Here is a 22,640-nt window from a genome sequence, read left to right on the forward strand (position 1 = left end):
AAAGTGTACCTTATAACCAATTAAACACAATTCCACAGTACCTGGGTGCCTGTGTGTGGTTTGTTTATGTGGAAAAAATGTTTTCAAACGGATCAGTTCAAATGTCATTGCTAGAGTGGGATTCATACTAGGGGAGGCAATGGCCTGGCAGTATTATCGCTGTACTGTTAATCCAGAGACCCATATAATGTTCTGGGGGCCCAGGTTCGAATCTTGGCATGGCAGATGGTGGAATTTGAGTCCAATAAATATCTGGAATTAAGAATCTAACCATAACCCTGAATGCATTGTTGATTGTCGAAAAAAAACCCATCTGGTTCATTAATGTCCTTCAGGGGAGGACACGGCCATCCTTACCAGGTCTGGCCTACATGTGACTCCAGACCCACAGCAACATGGTTGACTCTTAACTGCCCTCTAGGCAATTAGGGATTGGCAATAAATGAGTCCCCTTCACTATTTGCTACACCACCGATCTTAGTGTCATTTGCAAACTTGCTAATCAGACCATCTATACCTTCCTCCAGATCATTTATGTATATCATAAACAACAGTGGTCTCAACATGGATCCCTGTGGAACATCACTGGTCACAGTTCTCCATTTTGAGAAACCGCCTTCCACTACTACTCTCTGCCTCCTGTTGCCTAGCCAGTTCTCTATCCATCTCGCTAGTACACCCTGGACCCCATGCGACATCACTTTCTCCACCAGCCTACCATGGGGAACCTTATCAAATGCCTTATTGAAGTCAGTGATAATGGGAACTGCAGATGCTGGAGAATCCAAGAGAACAAAGTGTGGAGCTGGATGAACACAGCAGGCCAAGCAGCATCTCAGGAGCACAAAAGCTGACGTTTCGGGCCTAGACCCTTCATCATCTCTCCGATGAAGGGTCTAGGCCTGAAACATCAGCTTTTGTGCTCCTGAGATGCTGCTTGGCCTGCTGTGTTCATCCAGCTCCACACTTTGCAGCCTTATTGAAGTCCACGTATATGACATCCACAGCCCCTCCCTCATCTATCAACTTTGTCACTTCTCAAAGAATTCTATCAAGTTGGTAAGACATGACCTTCCTTGCCAGTGAAGCCCTCATCCTGCAAATAAATAAAATAAATTCAAACTGGCAGAGAATTTAGAGAAGTGCAATAATTTAAAAAAGCAAATGGGATAAACAAAATAGGACGAGAAGGGTAGCAATTAATTCAGCGTGCTGGGGAGAATCTTCTACAGCAGTATGTTTCGACTCCAATGTGAGAAAGGATCCATTTCTTAAACATGAGATATGCCAAATGGTTCAAGTGTCAGTGGGGGCTATGGAAAACAACAAGAAACAGCCCAGAGTAAGAAAAATTAATTGGGAAAACCAAAACCATTCTGGTACAGAAAAACTAGAAAGGGGATTTGAGAAAGCAAATAAGAGAGCAAAGAACAAAGAACAAAGAAAATTAAAGGACAGGAACAGGCCCTTCAGCCTTCCAAGCCTGTTCTGAAACAGATCCTCCGTCTAAACCTGTCGCTGATTTTCCAAGGATCTGTATCCCTCTGCTCCCTGCCCATTCATGTATCTGTCTAGATGCATCTTAAATGACGCTATCATGCCCACGGGGCACCCACACCGTCTGGTAAAGAACTTTCCACACATATCTCCTTTAAACCTTTCCCCTCTCACTTTGAAACTGTGACCCTAATAATTGCGGCCCCCACTCTGGGATATACCTCTTTTGCTATCCACCCTGTCTACCTCTCTCATGATTTTGTAGACCTCAATCAGGTTCTCCCTCAACCTCCATCTTTCTAATGTAAATAATCCTAATCTACTCAACATCTCTTCATAGCTGGTGCTATCCATACCAAGCAACATCCTGGTAAATCTCTTCTGCATACTCTCCAAAGCATCCACATCCTTTTGGTAATGTGGTGACCAGAACTGTACGCAGTATTCCAAATGTGATTGAATCAAAGTCCTCTACAACTGTGACATGACCTGCCAACTCTTGTACTTAATACTCTGTCCGATGAATGAAAGCGTGCCGTATGCCTTCTTGACCACTCTATCGACCTGCATTACCTCCTCAGGGTACAAAGGACCTGAACACCCAGATCTCTCTGTGCATCAATTTTCACCAGAGCTTTTCCATTTATCATATAGTTCGCTCTTGAATTGGATTGTCAAAAATGCATCACCTCGCATTTGCCTGGATTGATATCCATCTGCCATTTCTCCGCCCAACTCTCTGATCTATCGATATTCTGCTGCATTCTCCAAGAGTCCCCTTCACTATCCGCTACACCATCGATCTTAGTGTCATTTGCAAACTTGCTAATCAGACCATCTATACCTTCCTCCAGATCATTTATGTATATCATAAACAACAGTGGTCTCAACATGGATCCCTGTGGAACATCACTGGTCACAGTTCTCCATTTTGAGAAACGCCCTTCCACTATTACTCTCTGCCTCCTGTTGCCTAGCCAGTTCTCTATCCATCTCGCTAGTACACCCTGGACCCCATGCGACATTGTTTTCTCCATCAGCCTACCATGGGGAACCTTATCGAACGCCATATTGAAGTCCATGTATATGGCATCCACAGCCCCTCCCTCATCTATCAACTTTGTCACTTCCTCAAAGAATTCTATCAAGTTGGTAAGACATGACCTTCCAAGCACAAAACCATGCTGTCTATCACTAATAAACCCATTTTCTTCCAAATGTAAATAGATCCTATCCCTCAGTATCTTCTCCAGCAGCTTCCCCACCATTGACATCAGGCTCACTGGTCTGTAGTTACCTGGATTATTCTTGCTATCCTTCTTAAACAAGGTGGAAACATTAGCAATTCTCCAGTCCTCTGGGACCTTGCATGTGCTCAAGGATACTGCGAAGAGATCTGTTAAGACCCCAGCTATTTCCTCTCTCACTTCCCTCAGTAACCTGTGATAGATCTCATCTGGAAACCTGGATAGATCCCACCTGGACCTGGGGACTTGTTCACCCTACTGCCTTTTAGAATACCCAACACTTCCCCCCTCCTTATGCAGACTTGACCTAGAGTAATCAAACATCTATCCCTAACCTCAACATCCATCATATCCCTCTCCTCAGTGAGTACCGATGCAAAGTATTATCATTGAGAATCTCACTCATTTTCTCTGACTCCTCACATAACTTCCCTCCTTTGTCCTTGAGTGGGCTAACCCTTTCCCTAGTTACCTTCTTGCTCCTTATGTACGAATAAAAGGCTTTGGGATTCTCCTTAAGCAAAGTCAAAGTATAAGGGACTGGCAGCAACCTGAAAATGAATCTAAAAGTCTTCTATTAGCATATAAATTGGAAAAGTGTGATAAAATTAGGAGCAGCACTTTGACGGAATAAAAAGAGGATTTTGCATGGGGGTAGGGTACATAGTTGCGGCAGTAAATGAAAACTTTCCGAGAAAGAGGTGGCTGCTTGTATGCTAGTGAAAGAGTAGCTTGTTCAGACACATGAGGAGTATAAAATTTGCAAGGATGAGGTTTTGGAAGAGCTGTGTGTACTCACAGTTAGTTATGCAGCAGGGCATAATCAAATACAAGAATTAGGGTAAAAATTGCAGATATACTGATCATAATTTTGCAGCTTTTCTTAGATCCGGATAGGCATCAGAGGACTGGGAAATTGCAAATATTACACATTTGTTCAAAAACGCCAACAAGTAGCTGGCTCAGAGATAGTAGGAACTGCAGATGCTGGAGAATCTGAGATAACAAGGTGTAGAGCTGGATGAACGCAGCAGGCCAAGCAGCATCAGAGAAGAGGAAGGGTCATGTTTTGGGCCTAGACCCTTCAGAAATCTCTGAAGAAGGGTCTAGGCCCAAAACATCAGTCTTCCTGCTCCCCTGATGCTGCTTGGCCTGCTCTGTTCATCCAGCTCAACACCTTGTTATAACAAATAGCTGGCTGTTAGTTTAACCTTGGAGATAGGAAAAATTCTAGAAATGATAATTCAGGAGATAATTAAGAATTACTGAAGCAAATGCAGGTTAATTAAAGAAAGTCAGCATGCATTTGTTATGGTAAAACTGTGTTTAACTAACATTAAGTTTTTTTGATGAGGGAGTTGATGAGGTTAGTAGTACTTAGATAGTGTACATGAACTTCCAAAAGCTGTTTAACAAAATGCCACCTAACAAACTTGTAAGTGAAGTTAGAGATCACACAATAAAAGGGATAATAGAAGCATTGATAGGGAATAGCTCAGAAAACAGAGATAGTGGATAATTATATTTAGACAAAGGAAAGGATTATCTGGAATACCCAAGATATTGATGGTAGGATTTTTGCTGTTCCCAGTATATTTCAATGATCTAGATATTGGCGTACAGGACTCAACTTCAAAATTAGCAGATGGTATAAAATTAGGGAATATTGCCACCTGACTGTGTTAAACTGCGCAAGGATACAGACTAGCTAATGGAACAAACAGATAAGTGGTAAATGGAATTTATGCTAATAAGTATGAAGTGATTCATTTTGATAGGAACAAAGCAAATAGACAATTTAAAACAATGGGTACAATTCTTAAGAGAGAGAGAGCGAGAGCAGAAAGAAGGTGTACATGTTTATAAAGTAGCTGGGCAACTGGAGAGAATGGTTAATAAAGCTTTATCAATAGGGTCATAGAATGCAAAAGCAAAGAGGCTATGATAAACCTGTACTAAAACACTGCATGGGGCTTTGGGAAGAAGGCGGGTAACCAGAATTAGGTGAATTGCTCTTCCAAAGAGTTAGCACAAACATGACAGACTGATTGCAGGCTCTCCAGCCTTTACACTTTACATTTTATCCAGTGCCACCCATTCTTCAAAATCCACATGCTAGGAATGAGCGCAGGGATACTAAAATTTTTAAATGACTTCAGAGTATAAAAAATTCAATGACAGTCTAGCCTATGATCCTGGATTAACTTAAGATATTATTCTTGATATGGTCAATTTTATTTAAATACAGGGTTTGCGAAAACAATCATTCCTTGCCCGTGCTCTGGTGTGTAGAGTTGAGAAGGTAGTGGTTAAGACATTAGCAGCAGCAGTTCCTTTTAGAATATTTTTGTCCTTTAAAAAAGAATAGATGGTAAATCTTTAAGAAACTTCTGCCTTAATTTATGATGTGACCCTGCTCTACTCAGTTCCTGGGCAAGATGTTGGAAAAGGAAAGCCTTTCATCATTGGAACAGCATGTCATGATTGATATTGGGGATCTCACACAAACATACACACACACACACACACACACACACACACACACACACACACACACACACACACACACACACACACACACACACACATCTTTAATAGCTAAAAATAATCATATTTAACTGAATAAAACCAGATTAGAAGGATCAAGTTATCAATGGTTATCACTCAGCTGGCAGTGATTTTGTATCAATCTCGTAATTGTGAGCTAGCTTTTTGAATGAGTGGATGAACATCATTGCAGACCAGTGTTGACAACATTCACGCAGTGTGCGAAGTTTATCCTTATTGCACTTTTCCTGGGTAGTGAACGAGGGCAAAAAGTTCCAATTTCCAGGCACAATGTTCAAAATCTAATCTGTGCCATTATTATATATCCCACCAAATTAAAAAGCAGAGCATACTCCAAATGCTCAGGTTTTTAAATGCATTCTGTAGGCTAACCAACATAGATCCTCTTCCAATTCCCTTTGCAATCTTACTAACCTTTCTTTAATAAGGATAACTCTATTTCCAGACTATCATAGAAACATAATATATAGGTGCGGGAGCAGACCATTGGCCAATTAAACCTGCTTTAAACCTTTATCATGGCCTCAACTACACTTCACTACCTCCATCATCGACAACTTTTGTGGATCAAAAGTTTATCTAATTCATTTATGAATATACTAAATGAGCTAGTCACCACTCCTGTCTGGAGTAGAGAATTCTAAAGAGTAACATCATTCTGAGAGAAGATTTTTCTCCTTTTTTCATGGGCTATGGTGAAACATGCGGCAAGATTGTAAATTTTGGCAAAGCTCATCTTGATTTTGAAACAATCTTGTGCATCTTCTAGACTGTTCTCTCGCAGTTTAAAAAGATACTCACTGGGCAGTGGCAGGTTTCAAGGTGAAAATGATCAGTAATGACTTGCTAATAGCCCAACCCACCACAGATTGTGATCTTACCAAATTTGCCAAACAAACTACCTGTAAGGGAAGCTCCACCAAAATATATTCTTTGTGGATTTAACTTACCATATATTCCAAATGGCCTTTACATTAGACATCAGGCACCAAAATCTCAAGCATGCTCCAAGGGCATCAATCCTATGCAATTCACATCCAACATATACTGTACTCTAAAAGCCCTCATGGCACATTTGTAGGCACTTGTAGCACACTTCTGCACTTCAATACTCTGGCATTTATCATTGAAATATTGCTGTAAGGACACAGTGCGCTCAAGGACAGCTCATAGACCAGACCAGGATACATATCCAAGCTCTTTACTCACTGTCGTAGAGCTCATTGACTCTGAGACTACCTGGATTCTTGCAGTATCCCTGCCTTTCATTGCCTTGGTTGGCTTTTTGAGCATTATTTTATACAGTCCGTCCATGTTCTTCATATGATGGTGCATCACCTCCCATTTCTGCACAGTGAAGTTCATCTAACCATTCCAACAATGTGACCTTTTGAAGTTCTACACTGCCCTCCTCATAGTTAATAGTTCTTCCATGTTTTGTGTCATCCACAAATTTTTAAATTGTCCCCTCCTATCCAAGATTTAGATCATTTATATATATCAAGACAAGCAATGGTTGCAATACAAGGTCCTGGAAAACTCCGCTACCAACTTTCTTCCAGTCCAACATATACCTATTAACTATTACTGTCTGTTTTCTATCCCTCAGCTAATCTTGTAACCATGTTGCTACTGTCATTTTTATTCTATGAGCTATAACTTAATTACAAGTCTGTTGCCTGGCACCATATCAAATCTATTTTGAAATGTCACATCAACAGACCTGCCCTCACCAACACTTTTCTGAGCCTCCTCAAAAAACCCTAGCAAGTTATTAAGACACATTTTCCCTAATAAATCCACACTGACTCTTGAACCAACTGACTTTTTTCCATATGATTATTATTTCTTGACATTACCCCAGCAACTAAATTAAACTGATGGGTCTGTAATTGCTGGGACAAACTTTATACACTTTTTTGAAGAAGGCCATAATATTTGCAATTCTTCAATAATAAAGTCATACAATATTACAGCACAGAAGAAGGTCCTTCTGGCCGTTGAGTCTGCACAGCTCATCAAGTGCCTATCTATCCTAATCCCATTGCCCAGAAATCCTCCAACGCTCCAAATCCAGAGAAAGTTAAAAAGTAATATATAGTATCTCTGCAATTTCCATTCTCATTTCCATCAAATCCTTGATGCATGACTGCATTATCAACTGTATATACTAAAGGCTTAGCCAAAACTTCTTCCTTATCAATCTTATACCTTTCTAGTGACTGACTTTCCACCTCTGCCACCATGATTTGGGCAGCATCTGCCTCATTATTAAAGACCAATTCACAGTATTCATTCATGTAAGACTCTTGCCTTTATGTTTCAGTCCTCTTTTTGGCTCTAATCAGACCTCCTCCTCCTTTTACTACCTTTTAGAATTGTTAAACATTTTAGGATTTTCTTTCATGTTAGCTGCCAGTTTTTTCTCATAATCCATCTTTGCTTCTCACATTTGTTTTTGCAACTCACTTCTGAGTCATCTGTAATTAGCTTGTTTCTCATTTCTATATTTTATTACTTAACATCTGTCATAAGCATATTTTTTCTTTAACCTGATTAATATCTCTTTTATTATCCAGAGAGTTTTGGAATTGTTCTACATTTCTGTTTTAAAGAATTATACCTTGATTGTGTCTAAACTATGCAAAGGTACCCCAGTATTCAACTACTATTTTACTAACACAGCCCACCATAGCCCAGCCCAGTCCAGCCCAGCTCTGTTTCTTGTGCCATTGAATTTAGCTCTCCACCAGTTGATTATTCTTAATCTGGATTAAACAATGTTGTGGTCTAACCAACCCTCTGTACATTTGCCATAAGACTTTCCTTTTTTAATTCTCCATCCCCTTGGCAATATAAACCAACATTCCAATTGTTGTCATTATAATTGCTGTATCCGAATGCTAGGTTTTGATGATTCATGTCAAAGATCACCCAAACCACTCTGCTTCTCTATTTTGTCTCACAATTTAGATCATATTTTGACTTTCTATTCTTCTTCTCACAGTGGATAACCTCATATTTTCTGAAATAATAGAAGGATAAGGATGTCAGAAATATATAATTATTTTCATACGCAGAGACAATTATTAAGTACATTTAATTTTCTGAGCTGGCATTGAACATCCTACATGGTTTTATCTATCAGCACACGTGAAAAAAAATTCCAATGCTTGGCTTATACTGGAGGAAAGTCGTTTCAGTTTATTGACAGACTCTGAAGCAGCCTGCCAACAGTCATAATGTGCTGCAGGGTGGGCTCAATTAATGGATAGTGAGACTTCTACCCATCAGTGGCAGGAAGCCCCATTCTCTTGAGTTGTCAGCCATTTTAATTAGCTGCCAGCTATTTAGAATGACTAGCAGCTCCAGTTCCAGTGGCACTAGAATGTTATACTGGAGACTGTGATAAAGGATAAAGACCTAAGTGGATCTTTGAACCCAGGTATGTAACAGGCATTGGGTAGAAACATAGAAATATTGAAGATAGGAGCTGAGCCTGTTCTGCCATTCATTGCGATCATGGCAAATTGTCCAACTCAATAGCCGAATCCTGCTTTCTCCCCATAACCTGTCATCCCATTTGCCCCAAGAGCTAGGGTTGGGGAGGAGTTGGCCACTCAAAGAACTATGCAAGGAGTCTAGAGGCTTGATGTTTAAATTTCAAGCGGGGAGAAGTCATGCACAGTGGTCATCTTCTAAAGAGATTACTTTGTTAAGAACTTGCAACACAAAACCAGCTGCCTGCTCCCACCTATTGACCAATTCCAACTTTGAACAAGATCATTTAAAACTTAATTATTTATTTACATATGCTAGGCAGGCTGCTGCTTTCATTTCTTATCCACTCTCTGTACTTTGGGACTAAGTTTGGGAGTGGGTATGAAGTTTGCAGTGGGTTGGACAGCCTCCCTATTTTACATGCTGCACCACCCTAATGATTCCCAGCAGCAACATGTAATAACCAACACTGTTTCATTTTGTGTCTCCCCCAAAGCTTACTTACACAGAATCATAAAATCTGTACAGTGTTGAACCAGACCATTCAGACCATTGAGTCCACACTGACCCTCCAAAGAGCATTCCACACAGACCCACACCCCCTACCATATCCCTAGAGGTTGCAAATTGTTCACTGTTCAATATTTATAGAGCTTGAATTTCCACAGGGATTGTCCTGATTGTCTGCCATAACATAAGCAGAGATATCTCAGAGGTGGTGCAAGTAGACTTCAGGAAAAAAAGACAGAAAACAGGAAATGGCCAGAAGGATATAATTGTTTCCACCTGCAATGTGATATTTAAGTACATTTCATTTTCTGAACTGGCATTGAACATCCTACATGGTTCGAGCTATTAGCACAAATAACCGATACCACTCATACTGTCCAATGGTATTTACCTGGGCTGTGGTTTGTTTCATTTTCACATTTGTTTTGCTTTTCATTAACTTCCTCAGGCAGGTTCAAGATGACAGCTGGAGTTTTATCATGATTGTCCATGTCTCCATTCATTTTCTTAACATCAGTGTTGTCTGCTTTGTCTGAAAATATAGAAAATAATGACAAAAAATGGAGATATGAACCTGGTTTATTCTGTTTCTGCGAGCTTTCTTCAGTTTCTTTACCATCAAATAATTAGGTAGAAATAGTGGAATGGCAAGTGAAGGAATGGAAAATGACTGCAAAAAAGAGTCACAAGTCAGGAAATTCTTTGGTCCCACTTTGCTGGTGTAACTGAAGGTGGGAAATCTCAACTGGCCTCATCCTGGCTGGATCCCTCCTGGTAACAAGGAGGCCATTGCACTTGTTATATGATTTATCAAGAGCTGCAAGGACACATTGTTCTCCTCAATCCAAGCAAAATCACTTTTTAAAGTTAGAGTTTAAGTCTTCCAGCTGATCAAAATGCAAAATTTTCTTTACCTATTTTTATTTATTTACTAGTGATCCTTTCTGGGGTTCAATTCCTTGTACTAAATTTTGGGGTCTTTATGCTGATTCGAAGGGAGTCAGCCAGTGTGATTTCAACCGAGGCCTTTCAAGGATATAACATTTTTCCATATATGAACGGTAGTGAACCTTTTCTGCCATTCTGGCTGATCTGTGGTCTAACTCCATGTACCTGCCTTTGGCTCATATGCTTTAATAACTTTGCATAACAAGAATGTATCTACATCAGATTCAAAAGGAACAACTGATCCAGCATCCACTGCCATTTATGGGAGAGAACTCCAAGCTTGTGATCCCTTTGAGTATAGAAGTACTTCCTAACATTTCTCCTGAACAGTTTGGCCCCAATTTTTAGACTATAATTCCTGGTTCCAGAATCCACAAGCAGTAGAAATAATTTATCTTTAGCTACCTTCTCTCTTCCTGTTAGCAATTCTTGAAGTATTTCCTGGTAAGCATCACTCTCCCACTCAGGCCCTCTTATTGTGGGAGCAAAGGTAGAGGATTGCAAGAAGGGCCAATATGGTCTAAATATATGAAACCTCACCAGAAACAAATCATAGTCTTTTTTGTGGGAAAACCTGCTGGGTCAAAGTTAGATTTATTCTTTCCCACCATGGGAATTTCAGACCATTGATTCAAGGAAGCTAAAATTCTTTACCGCTAATTTACTGAAAATAGAATGGTCAGTGCATCTTTTGTTCACTTTGCAACCAACTTCCAGTGTAGTGAACTAACTTCAAGTTTCACAGCAAAAATTTAGCTGTCTGTGGTTTAATGCAACAATGAAAGCTGAACATACTAGGACCAGATGAGACTCACCTTTTGAGTGCTGAGAATAACAAAGTAACAAAATTAAACAACTGTAAATACTTTCATGTCTGTGCTTGATGTATCTGTCAAACATCTCATTCTACTGACATGCTTCATTCGCCACTTGTTACTGCCTAGCAGGTGCAGATTTTAAATGACAGTATTTCTGTAGATTAGCTACTAAGTAGATCTTCTGTTTAACTCCTTGCCTGACTTCCAATACGCAGCAACTGCTAAAGATCCCATGCCTGGAACTTTCAGTGGATTTTCTGCCAATCCGTCACACGGGCTTTGGTGAAAAAAGAGTGAAAGCCCCAGAGAATCAATGTTCTATTCAGTGTCTGTGCCATTTCTGGTATATTTACAGTCAGAGAATGGCGAACGCCAATGGAAATTTGACTCGTATTGATCCCAATAACCTTCAAAACAGTCTCAATTCCCTTTGAATATGGTTTCAGAATTGCTATGTTGAATTTTGCTGTTAAAGTGGAAATCTTGCTCAGAGATATTAAGTGCCATTGATTTAATGAGACTCTGCTGACACCCGAAAGGAAGAAATTTCAAATTGTTTGAGAAATTAAATAATTCTTCAGTCAATGCTTCAGATGTCTGCTGTTTTAAATGTAAGGAGAACCAGACAGGTGAATTTACCTATTTGATTTCACCAAAGAAAATCACTCTGATTAGTTGCGTAACATTGTACTACATAAAGTGGAATTAAGTATTGAAATAGACTGAAAGTATAATTAATTAATTCTATATTCAGAGTATGCTCGACAATTCAGTTTATCCAGTCAATTCTGGTTTATACTGTTGGAATTAGCCTTCCCTCATTTTAGCACTTTCACTTGAGGGCCAGTGTTATCCTTATCTATAATTATCTTAAAACTTCTGGAATTATGATATCTGTTCCCAAAATACTTCCCACTGAAACATCAGTCACCTGGCCAGGCTCATTCCCCAACACAAGGTCTAGTACAGCCCCTTCTCCAATTGGATTAAGTGCATATTGTTTCAGAAATCGTCTGGAAGCACGTAAAAAATTCTGCCCTATCTAAGCCCAGGCCCTAAGGGAGTCCCATTCAGTGCTGGGTAAGTTAAAACCACCCAATGCAACAATCCTGTTTACATTTTGTTTTCATTTGGACAGTGCATTTCAGCCTCATTACGGATGGCACAATGTACTTTATTGAGAATGATGTTTAAAATTACTACACCACTCTCACTAAGTCCACATTGAGCTTGGTCAAGTTATTGATGGCCAAGTAATTTTGATTTGTGGAATAACATAATTGCTAATTAACATGACAGAGGTCTATTTACAAACAAAAATCAAAAAGGCTTTAGTAATTAAGAGGAACTAATACTTCATCTCCTGAAAGTATTTAATAAACCGCCTGACTTCTTAGCTTGACTAAAGTACCTACCCTGAACAGCCTCAACCCCAGCCGCAGCTTCACAAAGTCCTGACTTTTGACCCAGTAATTGGGAATAATGCCTATGTAATGCTTTGCATTTATTGATTAATTTTCCCACATCCCCATAATCTGACTAATTCCTTCATTGGCACTGCATCAAATTCTCTTTGTCGGGCAGGTTGTTTAAATAGGCATAACCAGAAGCAACTGGGAGGCTAATTATCCAGAGAGCTTTTTTTGTAGGTAGGCTGCAATTTGTAAGTTTTCAGCACGGTCCCTTGAGAAAGACCACCTTTTGAAGGTTGAAAAACCAAACAGGAAAAATGATCTTTTACATACGCTTGCAACTTGGTATTGAAACATCTGATATGTGAGAGACCTCAAACTAAACCTTTAAAAAAATGTCACAAATTACATTGATATACCTGGAATTATTTCAAAGGCACCTGGGCAAATTGGACCACTCAAGGGAATGTCAGCATCTTCAGCAGTTTTATGGAAGAGGTCAAAGGAATACTTCTGCAAAATGCAAAGTAAAATAACAATGTTAGCACGAGTCTTGCCATTTTCTATGCAGACAAGAATAAGACAAGGTAACTATCAGGTATATGATATACACCATTTCCCAGAGGAACCTGCAAATTATGTGTTCAATCCCATCAGAAGTGCCACTGTACAGATAATTGTTATCAAGTATCATGCATATCAGGCAGGAAGGTTCCCTGTGGAAATTCAGAGTTGAGATATATCAGATTTGTGTGTTTGTTAGTATCTTTCTGTGCATACAGTGAGAACTCATAAGCTTTGATTGTACACAAAATGTATTGACAATCACAAGCACACAAGATTTCTATTTGGCCCACAGGATTTTTGATACTTCATTGAAAGTGCTAAGCAATTTGATTCATGCTGCTGCTCATCCCACATCCTTGTAAAGCTTCCACTTTAGGTATTTGTCCAATTCTCTTTAAATAAATAGTTATTGAATCTGCTCCCAGCTCCATTCCAGACCATAATAATTTACTCCTTTAAAAGTGTTTCTCATATGCTGATTCCAGTTCTTTTGCCAATTATTTTAAATGATAAGTTCACTAGAAATAGAAGCAGGCCATTCAGCCTATTGAACCTGTTGATGATTATGGCTGATATGCATATATCCCCCCAAATGCTTCTGCTCCTGCACCCCTCTTTAGAATTGCACAATTAATTTCTTTTTGCCTCTGCGTTCTTCAATCAAACTGAATATTTTTGTCTGCTACGTCTGCATCCATTTCAAGTTATCTCTGCTCTTTTGAAGTTTAACACTACTCTCCTTAAATTTTACCATCCTTCAAAGTTTCACAACATCTGCAAATTTTGAAATGATGCCGTCTACGCTCAAATCAAAGTCAGTAACGCATATCAGAAAAAGCAGGAATCCTAACATTGAGCCCTGAGGAATTCCACTACCAAAAACTACCTCCACTGTCTAATCCACCCTTTGTTTAATGACTGGTGTGGAGACAATAGGCTGAAGGATCTCTTTCTATGCTGTGTTAACACCATGACTTTATTATTCTACTTTCTGTTTCTTGACATTCATGCAACTTCATATTCACATTGCTAATGTCCCTTTTATTTCACGAGATCTAACTTTGCTCCCAAGTCTGTGTGCAGTCGTTTCTCAAGAGCATTGTAGAAGTCCGTATATAACACATCGACACCATGCCTATCATCTACCCTGTCTGGATTAAGACCACAAGACATAAGAAATAGCACGGGAGTAGGCCACTCAGCCCATTGAGCCTCCTCCATCATTCAATAGGATCAGGACTAATCTGGTAACCTTCATGCCCACTTTCCTGCCCTTTTTCCATAACTCTTGATTCCACTACAGATCAAGAATCTATCTCAGCCTTAAATGTACACAAGGACTACACCCTCACAGCTCTATATGGCAAGTAGTTCCAAAGGCTCTCAATCATCTGAAAGAAGAAATTCTCCTCATCTCAGTTCTCTTCAAAAAACTCCAGCAAGTCCGTTAAACACAAATTTCTAGTAACAAATTCTTCCTTGCTTTTCTTAATTAATCTCTATTTGCCCAAGTGACTTTTTTTACTCTTAAATCTGAAAGCATTCTCACCACTAAGGTTACTATTGCTAAGTTCAATTACTAGCCTTATCTGTACAACTTTTTTGAAACATGGGTGTAAAATCTGCTGTTCTCCAATCTTCTGACACCACCCTGATATTGAAGGAAGATTGAAAAATTACGGCCAGTACTCCCACAGTTTTCAATATCTTCAAATGCATTTCACTCAGTTCTGAATGACTTAGCATGTAATCAGCAATTTTATTAGATCTTCCTTATAAATTTTAAACCCATCAGATCTTTTTCCACCATGACCTGAGCAGTATCTTCTTCCTTGGTAAAGACAGATTCAAAAACCATATTTATTTGATACCTCTCAACTATAGAAACTGCCTCCATGTGCAAATGTTGCAGGCCCAAAATGTCAACTTTTCAGCTCCTCTGATGCTGCTTAGCCTGCTGTGTTCATCTAGCTCTATACCTTGTTATGTCAGATTCTCCAGCAAATGCAGTTCCCACTATCCATGTGCAAATTCCCTCTTTTGTCTCTACTTTACCTTTTGCCAATATTTCTGCTGTTAATTTGTCTGTATGCCATTATACTATGGCTTTAAGAGATGTATTTTATCAGTTTTTTAATGAAGAAAGGTTGAGACAGAGGTGACAAGTGGCTGAAACAGAGGAATAAAGGGACCTGCTCACAGCCAATAAAGTAAACAGCTTGGGAGGCCTTGGGGTATTTTTTTAAGTTGGAACAAGAGAAACAGCTTGATAGGGTGGGTTAAGGAACCAGGATTTTTAGTTTTAACTTTCAGCGGTTGCTGGGATTTTGAAGTTGGATGTGGAAGCTCTCATTCTTTAACTGTTAGAGCTAAAACCTCGGATTCTCTTCCTGCTGTTAGAATTGCATGTGAGACAATCTATTTTACTGAAGGGTGGACTACCAAGGGTGTATTTATGGGAGGTTACGATATGGGAACAGTTAACTAGCAGTAGTTAATATCTATTTATTATTTTGTTAAGCATTTTAATAGAGATACAGTTAAGCCAATTGTTTTATTTTTGTTGTGTCTGTATTTTAACTATAGTAAAAAAAAGTGTTTTACTTTAAGTCGAGTAGTTTGACCATGTTCTATGTTGAGCCTGATTTGCAATTTTCATATCAACTTCTCCTATCTGTTATTAGCATATTCTTTTTTTGTTTCATCTCATTTTCCAGCTCTTTCATCATCCAAGTAGCTCTGGATTTGTTTGCATCCCTTTGCCCTCATGGGAAAATATTGGTCAAAAAACACTGTGGTCTGTTGAAAGGGCAGGTAACTGGAAGCTTGGGGTCATTTTTATAGACAGAACTTTGGCTTTCCACAAAGCAGTATCCAGTCCTATTACGTCGTTCATCTCATTGGTTTTCAATGTGCAAACTACCTCCAAAGTTTCCCAACATGATAATAGTGATCACACTTCAAAAGTAGTGTTGTGTTATGTATGGTTGAGAGAAATGGAGTGCTGCAGGACAGTGGTTAAACTACAGTTAACACTAGTACATGAACTTAGGCACAACAGTTAACACTTGGACAGGAATTTAGTCACAGGTGTGATAGCAATAAGGAGAAGTGGTGAGGCGGCAGTGCACAGTATGGGGGCTCAGCTTGACTGAGCAGAAGATAACAGTAGAGAGCGATTAAGAACCAGCTAAAACCGGATCCAGGAAACACTTGGGGCTAAGTAGGTGAAAAGGTGAGGAGTATGTGGTCACAGGCAGCTATGGCACATGCGTAGTAGAGAATAGTAAAAGCCAGAGCTGAACTACAGATAGGGATGCCCACTTAGGGAGGCCCGAGGGAATACAAACATTGGTGCCTGAATACATAATGAATGGGATGTATAAAAGAAGACTGCAAACTCTGTATCAGGGTCTCTCCGGTTCTCCAGGGTCACCCGACTCTGCAGACTCGCAATAAAAGATCTTGTTTCCACAACTTTGTCTCCAGTAGTTCTGTGATTGTGAGCACGGGTGTTTTGATAAGTCTCACATGGTGTTATACAAATGCAATTTCTTTTTTCATAATGTTTGGATTCCAAAGCCTGTCATAACAAATTTTATACTTTTAAAAGTTATTGACTTCAACTTCCTCAAAGGATAAGAACAAGTTAAAATAAATCTGGGTCTAAATTTGGGTTGTCATATCTTGGCTCTCTTTGCTTCTTCTGAGACCTTTATTGATATGATTATAGTGAAATGTTGTAACTGTAGTTACGTGAACTCGCCACTGTGTGTCACATATGATCTGAAAAAATCTGAGCCAGAGATTGGAGTGAGACATTTATCTCACGAAAACTGATTTTACTTCTCCCTTTTATATTTTCCTTCAATTTTAGCTACTCCTTAACCATAATCAGCATCCTGCATTATGAGGGCTATGTGGTATGTAGAATCCCTGCGTGTTGCTCTCTGTAAGCCCTGCTTTTCATCTAGATGTGAGATGTGAGTTGAGTGATGATAGTGGCTTGGGATGACATTTTTTTTAATGTTCCTTATTAAAGAGAAGTCTTGTATCCTGACACACACATGCTCCTTTGGGGATGTGATCGGCAAGCTGGTGTTTTGCCAGTATTGAAAATTGAAAGTGTGAGAACTTATGAAATTGTTCATTTAACACGGTTAGGAATTTGACTTCATTAGTTTGATTCCCGGAGTAGTTCTTTCACAATACAAAGACAGCCATTCATTAGTCATGATTGCTTGAAACTGAAACTTTTGACATAATAATTAAATGACGGATGAAAATGCAGGTGGGTGGGTTGCTAAATTTGCAGATAATCCAAAGATCGTGGGGTTGTGGATAGTGTTGAAGGATACAGAGGGCTATACATCAGTAGCAGGTATGGGCAGAGAAATGGGACATGGGACATCTGTGCAAGTGTGAGGTGCTATACTTTGGGAGAACAAATATTAAGGAAAAGTATACAATTAATGGCAGGACCCTGAACAGCATTGATGTACAGAGAGGTCTTGGGTCCAAGCCCATAGTTCCCTGAAAGCAGCCGTGCAAGTCGATAGGGTGATAAAGAAGGCATACGGCATTCTTGCCTTTTTTGGTTGGGGAATTTAGCATGAGAGTCAGGATGTCATGATTCAGCCTTGTAAGATTTTGGTTAGGCCACACTTAAGAGTACAACATTCAATTCTGGTTGCTACATGACAGGAAGGATGTGGAGACTTTGGAGAGGGTGCAGAAGTGGTTTACCAGGATGCTGTCTGGAGTAGAGTGTATGAACTGAAAGGAGAGGCTAATAAAGCTCAGGTTGTTTTCTCTTGAGTCGTTCAGGCTGAGGAGAGGCTTGATAGAACTCAATAAAATTAAGAGGTGCATAGATCATCAGAATCTTTTTCCCAGAGTTGAGGGGGCTGAGGGGGTAAAATTCAATGGAGACATGAAGGGCAAGTTTTTACATAGAATGTGTTAGGAGTTTGCAACGCATGCTAGCGGTGGTGGTTGAGGCAGATGTGATACTCTTATTTAAGGGGCTTTTAGATAAGAGTATGAATATGCAAGGTATTAAGGGATATGGACCAAGGGTAGGCAGACGGATTAGCTTAATTTGGCATCATGTTCAGCACAATATCATGGGCTGAAAGGCCTGTTCCTGTGCTGTATAGTTCTATGTTCTGTGTTCTATGAAGTATAATGTTTCACAATTTACATCCCCATTTATCCTGCAGTTATTCTTGTGGCTCCTCAACTCAGTCTTAAATTAAGACAATCCTTTATTCCGACACTACGTTCTTTGAGCATGGACTCTTCTTTATGGGGATTATCCTCTCAGCGTTTACTCTGTAAAGACTCTTGAGATTTTGATGAGATCATCTGTCATTCTTCTAGATCCCAGCTGGTAGAATCCCAACCTGTGGAGCCCTTGCACATAAAACAATCCTTCCATACTAGAGATCATCCTTGTGAGCTTTCTCTGAACTATTTGCATTGAAATCATAGATCATAGAATCCCTACAGTGTGGAAGCAGGTCCTTCAGCCCAACAAGTCCACATTGACCCTCAGAACATTCCACTGAGATCCATCCTCCTATAACCCACCTAATCTGCACATCCCTGAACACTATGGACATTTTAGCTCAACCAATCCACCTAACCAGCACATCTTTGGACTGTGGGAGGAAACCAGAGCACCCAGAGGAAACCCACGCAGACACGTGAAGAATGTGCAAACTCTACACAGTCGCCCGAGCGACTGAAGCAGCAGTGTTAACCACTGAGCCACTATGCTACTAGGATATGACACCATTCTTCAAAAAATGGAGACCAGAACTGTTAACAGTACCCCAGATGTAGTCTCACCATCATCTTATACACTTACCTGTAAGACTCCCTGTACTTATACTCCAACTCCTTTGAAATAAGGTCCAACATTCCATTAGCCTCAAACAAAAAATTGAAATTGCTGAAAAAGCTCAGCAAGTCTGGCAGCATCTGTGGAGATTCAACGTTTTGGGTGCAGTGACTCTTTCTCAGAACTGAGAGCAGCTAGGAATTTTTCTTTTACGCAGAAGATAGGACGGGGTAGGGGGTACAGAGTAAACGATAGTTGGAGGCCCAGCCCAAAGACAGAGAAGAACAATTGGACAGACGAAGGAGTGAATAATGATCCAGCGAAGAGGGTGAATAGCTGTTAACGGGGACTGTTCGTGACTAACTATGGATTATGTGTAATAGCAGACCATGACAATAACAAAGCCTGTTGCATTGGGGTTGGGGTAAGGACATAGGAGAGCTCAAGCCCAAAAATTATTGAACTTGACATTGAGTCGAGAATGCACAGGAGTTCCCAAGCAGAAAATGAAGTGCCAATTCTCTGCCCTCACCAATACATTACCTTCACTGCCGTGGACTCTTACCTTATGACCCAACTTTTTATGAGCTACCTTGTTGAACATCTTCCAGAAATCCAAATATATCACATCTGCTGGTTCCTCTCTATCATACTGGTTAAAACTTTCTTGAGAAACTCTGCTGAGTTAGTCAGACATGATTTCCCTTTCATAAAACCATGCTGATGTTTTATCATTGAATTATAATTTTCCAAATGTTCTTCTATTATTTCGTTAGTAAATGGTTCTAGTATTTTTCCAACAACAGATGTTATTCTAACTGTTATCCCCTATAGAAATACACTTTTTGCCTCCCTCCCTTTTTGAATGGGAGTAACATATTTGCAGTTTTCCAGCCCTCTGGTACTTCTCCAGAATCTAAGGATGTTTGGAAAATTATAGCCATGCATCAATTATCTGTAGCTACTTCTTTTAGGTTTCTATGATGCAAGCCATTAGGGCCAAGGGACTTACCTGCTTTTGTCCCCATTAATTAGTCTGATACTACTCCTTGAGTGATGATGATGGTACGTAATTCCTCACCCATATTTTCTAATATTAATGGGATGTTTGAAATATCTTCCATCATCAAGCCTGATGTAAAATATTTGTTTGACTGCTCTGCTGCTTCCTTGTTCCCCATAACAATCTTCACTTTCTAACGGGCCTACTGTCACTTTGACATTTCTCTTTTTTATATATATTTAAATAGTCTCTTACTCTTTCTTTATATTTCTTAATAGCTTACCCTTATAGTTTATTTACTCCATCTTAATTATATTTTTATTCCTCCTTTGCCAAATTCTGGACTTATCCAAATCTTTCATGCTATCACTTTTGCCTCCTTATATGCTTTTATCACAGAATTCCTACAGTGTGGAAACAGGTCCTTCGGCCTAACAAGTCCACACCGGCTCTCACAACATCCCACCCAGGCCCATCCCCCATAACCCACCTCATCTATACATGGACAATTTAGCATGGCCAATCCACCTAGCCTGCACATATTTGGACTGTCAGAGAAAACCAGAGCACCTGGAGGAAACCCATGCAGATATGGGGAGAATGTGTAAAATCCACACATACAGTCACCCGAGGGTGGAATCAAACCCAGGTCCCTGGTGCTGTGAGGCAGCAGTGTTATCCACTGAGGCACCATTTCAACTTAATTCTCTTCTTATCTTCTTTAATTAGTCATGGCTAGTTTATTCCTTTCCTAGAGTCTTTTCTCCGTATTGGATATATTTTTGTTGAAAATCATGGATTACCTCATTAAATATCTGCCATTATTTGCTTACTATCATTCCTGCTAATCTATCTTTCCTGTTCACTTCAACCAGCTCTCTCCACATTTCATTGCCATTCTCTTTATTTAAGTAAAACACACCTGTTTCTGATGCAAGTTTCTCACTCTCAAGCTGAATAGTAAATTAAATATTATGATCACTACTTCATATAGAATGTTTATATTGAAGGTCATTTGTTAAACCTGCCTCATCACCCATTGTCAGACCCAAAATAGCCCACTCCCTAGTTGGCTGCATAACATATTCATCTAGGAAATTATCCTTAATTTACACTATGATTTCTTGTCATAGCCATCCTTTCCAGTTGCTTGACTCAATCAATTGAGGGTTACAGCCACCCATAATTATTGCTCTATTCTTTTCATGTGCTCAAGTTATTTCTTAATTTGTATCCTTTCCTACAGCATGAGTACTATTTGAGGGTCTATGCACTACTCCCTTAAATTTTTTTGTTCCCTTGCTGTTTTGTTGCCTCCATCCAAATGGATTCCACAACATCTGAACCTAAATCATTTCTCACAACAGTTCTCATTTAATTTCTTATAAACAGTACCACACCACCACCTTTTCTATCCTGCCCATCTCTCCAAAAGGTGAAATATCCCTGACTTATTAACTTCCCAGCTTTGATTTCCTTGTAACAATATTTCCCATAATGGCTACGAGATTATATTCATTTCCCTTAATAGTCAGTTCGTCTAATTTAAAATTCATGGATTATGATACGAAAGCCTTTAAGTTTGTTCTATTTTTCAAATTTCCGGCTGGAAATGGATTTTATTTCAATGGTTGCATGGCCATCATTAGGCTTTCTTTTCCAGATTTTTAAAAAATTTAAACTCCACTATCTGATATGGTGAAATTTGAAGTCAAGGCCGCACAATATTTGTCAGGTCCCTGGAGTACTAGCCCAGTAACAAGACTACCAGGCCATTTCCTGCCCTCTTACTGGAAATGCAGGTAGAAACATAACTGAATGAAACTAGACCGGCCTTTGTGGTTAACCACTTAGGTGGCATTTACTGTTAAAGTTCATCTGTAAAACATGACAAAATTCCAAAGGCCAACTTGTTCTGTTAATGCATTACTATCCTACCAGTTAGGTTCTGACTAGCTCAGTTGTTTAGACAGCTCATGTGTGGATCAGATTAGTGACACCACATTCAATCCTTATTCTGGGTGAGGTAAACTTGGGGACCTTCCTGCTTGCCCTATTTATAGCAAAAATAATTTCCTATCACCTGCATTTAAGCTGAAAACTCAAGAAGATCCTTCAAAACCTGTGATTGTTCTCTTGTCCATGCAAAGAAAATAATTATCCAGTTAGTTGTATGACAATGGCAATTATAATCACTTTAGACTTGTGAGTTCTTGAAAAATACCCTATCAATACTATAAATTTACTCAAAAGCATAGAAGGAATACTTACATGTTTCTTTCTGTGCTGGCGATAAGTCACTATGATAATGATAAACAAAATCAAAATAAAGATCAGGATCAAAGGTAAGACAATTCCTGAAACAAGAGAAAAATAGAGAGACTAAGTGAAAATCAAATACAATGGACACAGGCCTTAGCATAACATTACCAATAATCCAGTATAAACTGACATGAAACTAGAAATCTTAGAAACAAATCAAAAATGAAGAACTGTGGATGTTGTAAATCAGGAACAAAAATCAAAGTTGCTGGAAAAGCTCAGCAGGTTTGCAGCATCTGTGAAGGAAAAGATGGAGTTAATATTTCGGGTCCAGTGTTGTTATTGTTATGTTAGAAACAAATCGGAGAGTTGACTTGGAAAATCATGCCAATGCAGATATGACGCACAAATGGCTTTCTTCTGCACCAGATCAACTCTGGGGTTTGTGACAATGGTGCAGTA

The 22,640-nt window shown here is 39.4% G+C and overlaps 1 protein-coding gene across 2 annotated transcripts in view; it reads right to left on the reverse strand.

The window, feature by feature from the left end:
• Nucleotides 1-22,640, reverse strand: part of LOC125457615 (uncharacterized) — a 267,233-nt gene that overhangs the window by 199,587 nt on the left and 45,006 nt on the right. For both annotated transcript variants that reach the window (XM_059645038.1, XM_048542096.2), the window contains exons 3-5: nucleotides 22,188-22,273; nucleotides 12,921-13,014; nucleotides 9,715-9,855 (exon numbers count right to left, since the gene is read on the reverse strand). In XM_059645038.1, the coding sequence (XP_059501021.1) occupies nucleotides 9,715-9,855; nucleotides 12,921-13,014; nucleotides 22,188-22,273 (321 nt within the window). The remainder of the gene's footprint in view (nucleotides 1-9,714; nucleotides 9,856-12,920; nucleotides 13,015-22,187; nucleotides 22,274-22,640) is intronic.

The sequence above is a fragment of the Stegostoma tigrinum genome, chromosome 1 (genome assembly GCF_030684315.1).
Source record: "Stegostoma tigrinum isolate sSteTig4 chromosome 1, sSteTig4.hap1, whole genome shotgun sequence".
NCBI lineage: Eukaryota > Metazoa > Chordata > Chondrichthyes > Orectolobiformes > Stegostomatidae > Stegostoma > Stegostoma tigrinum.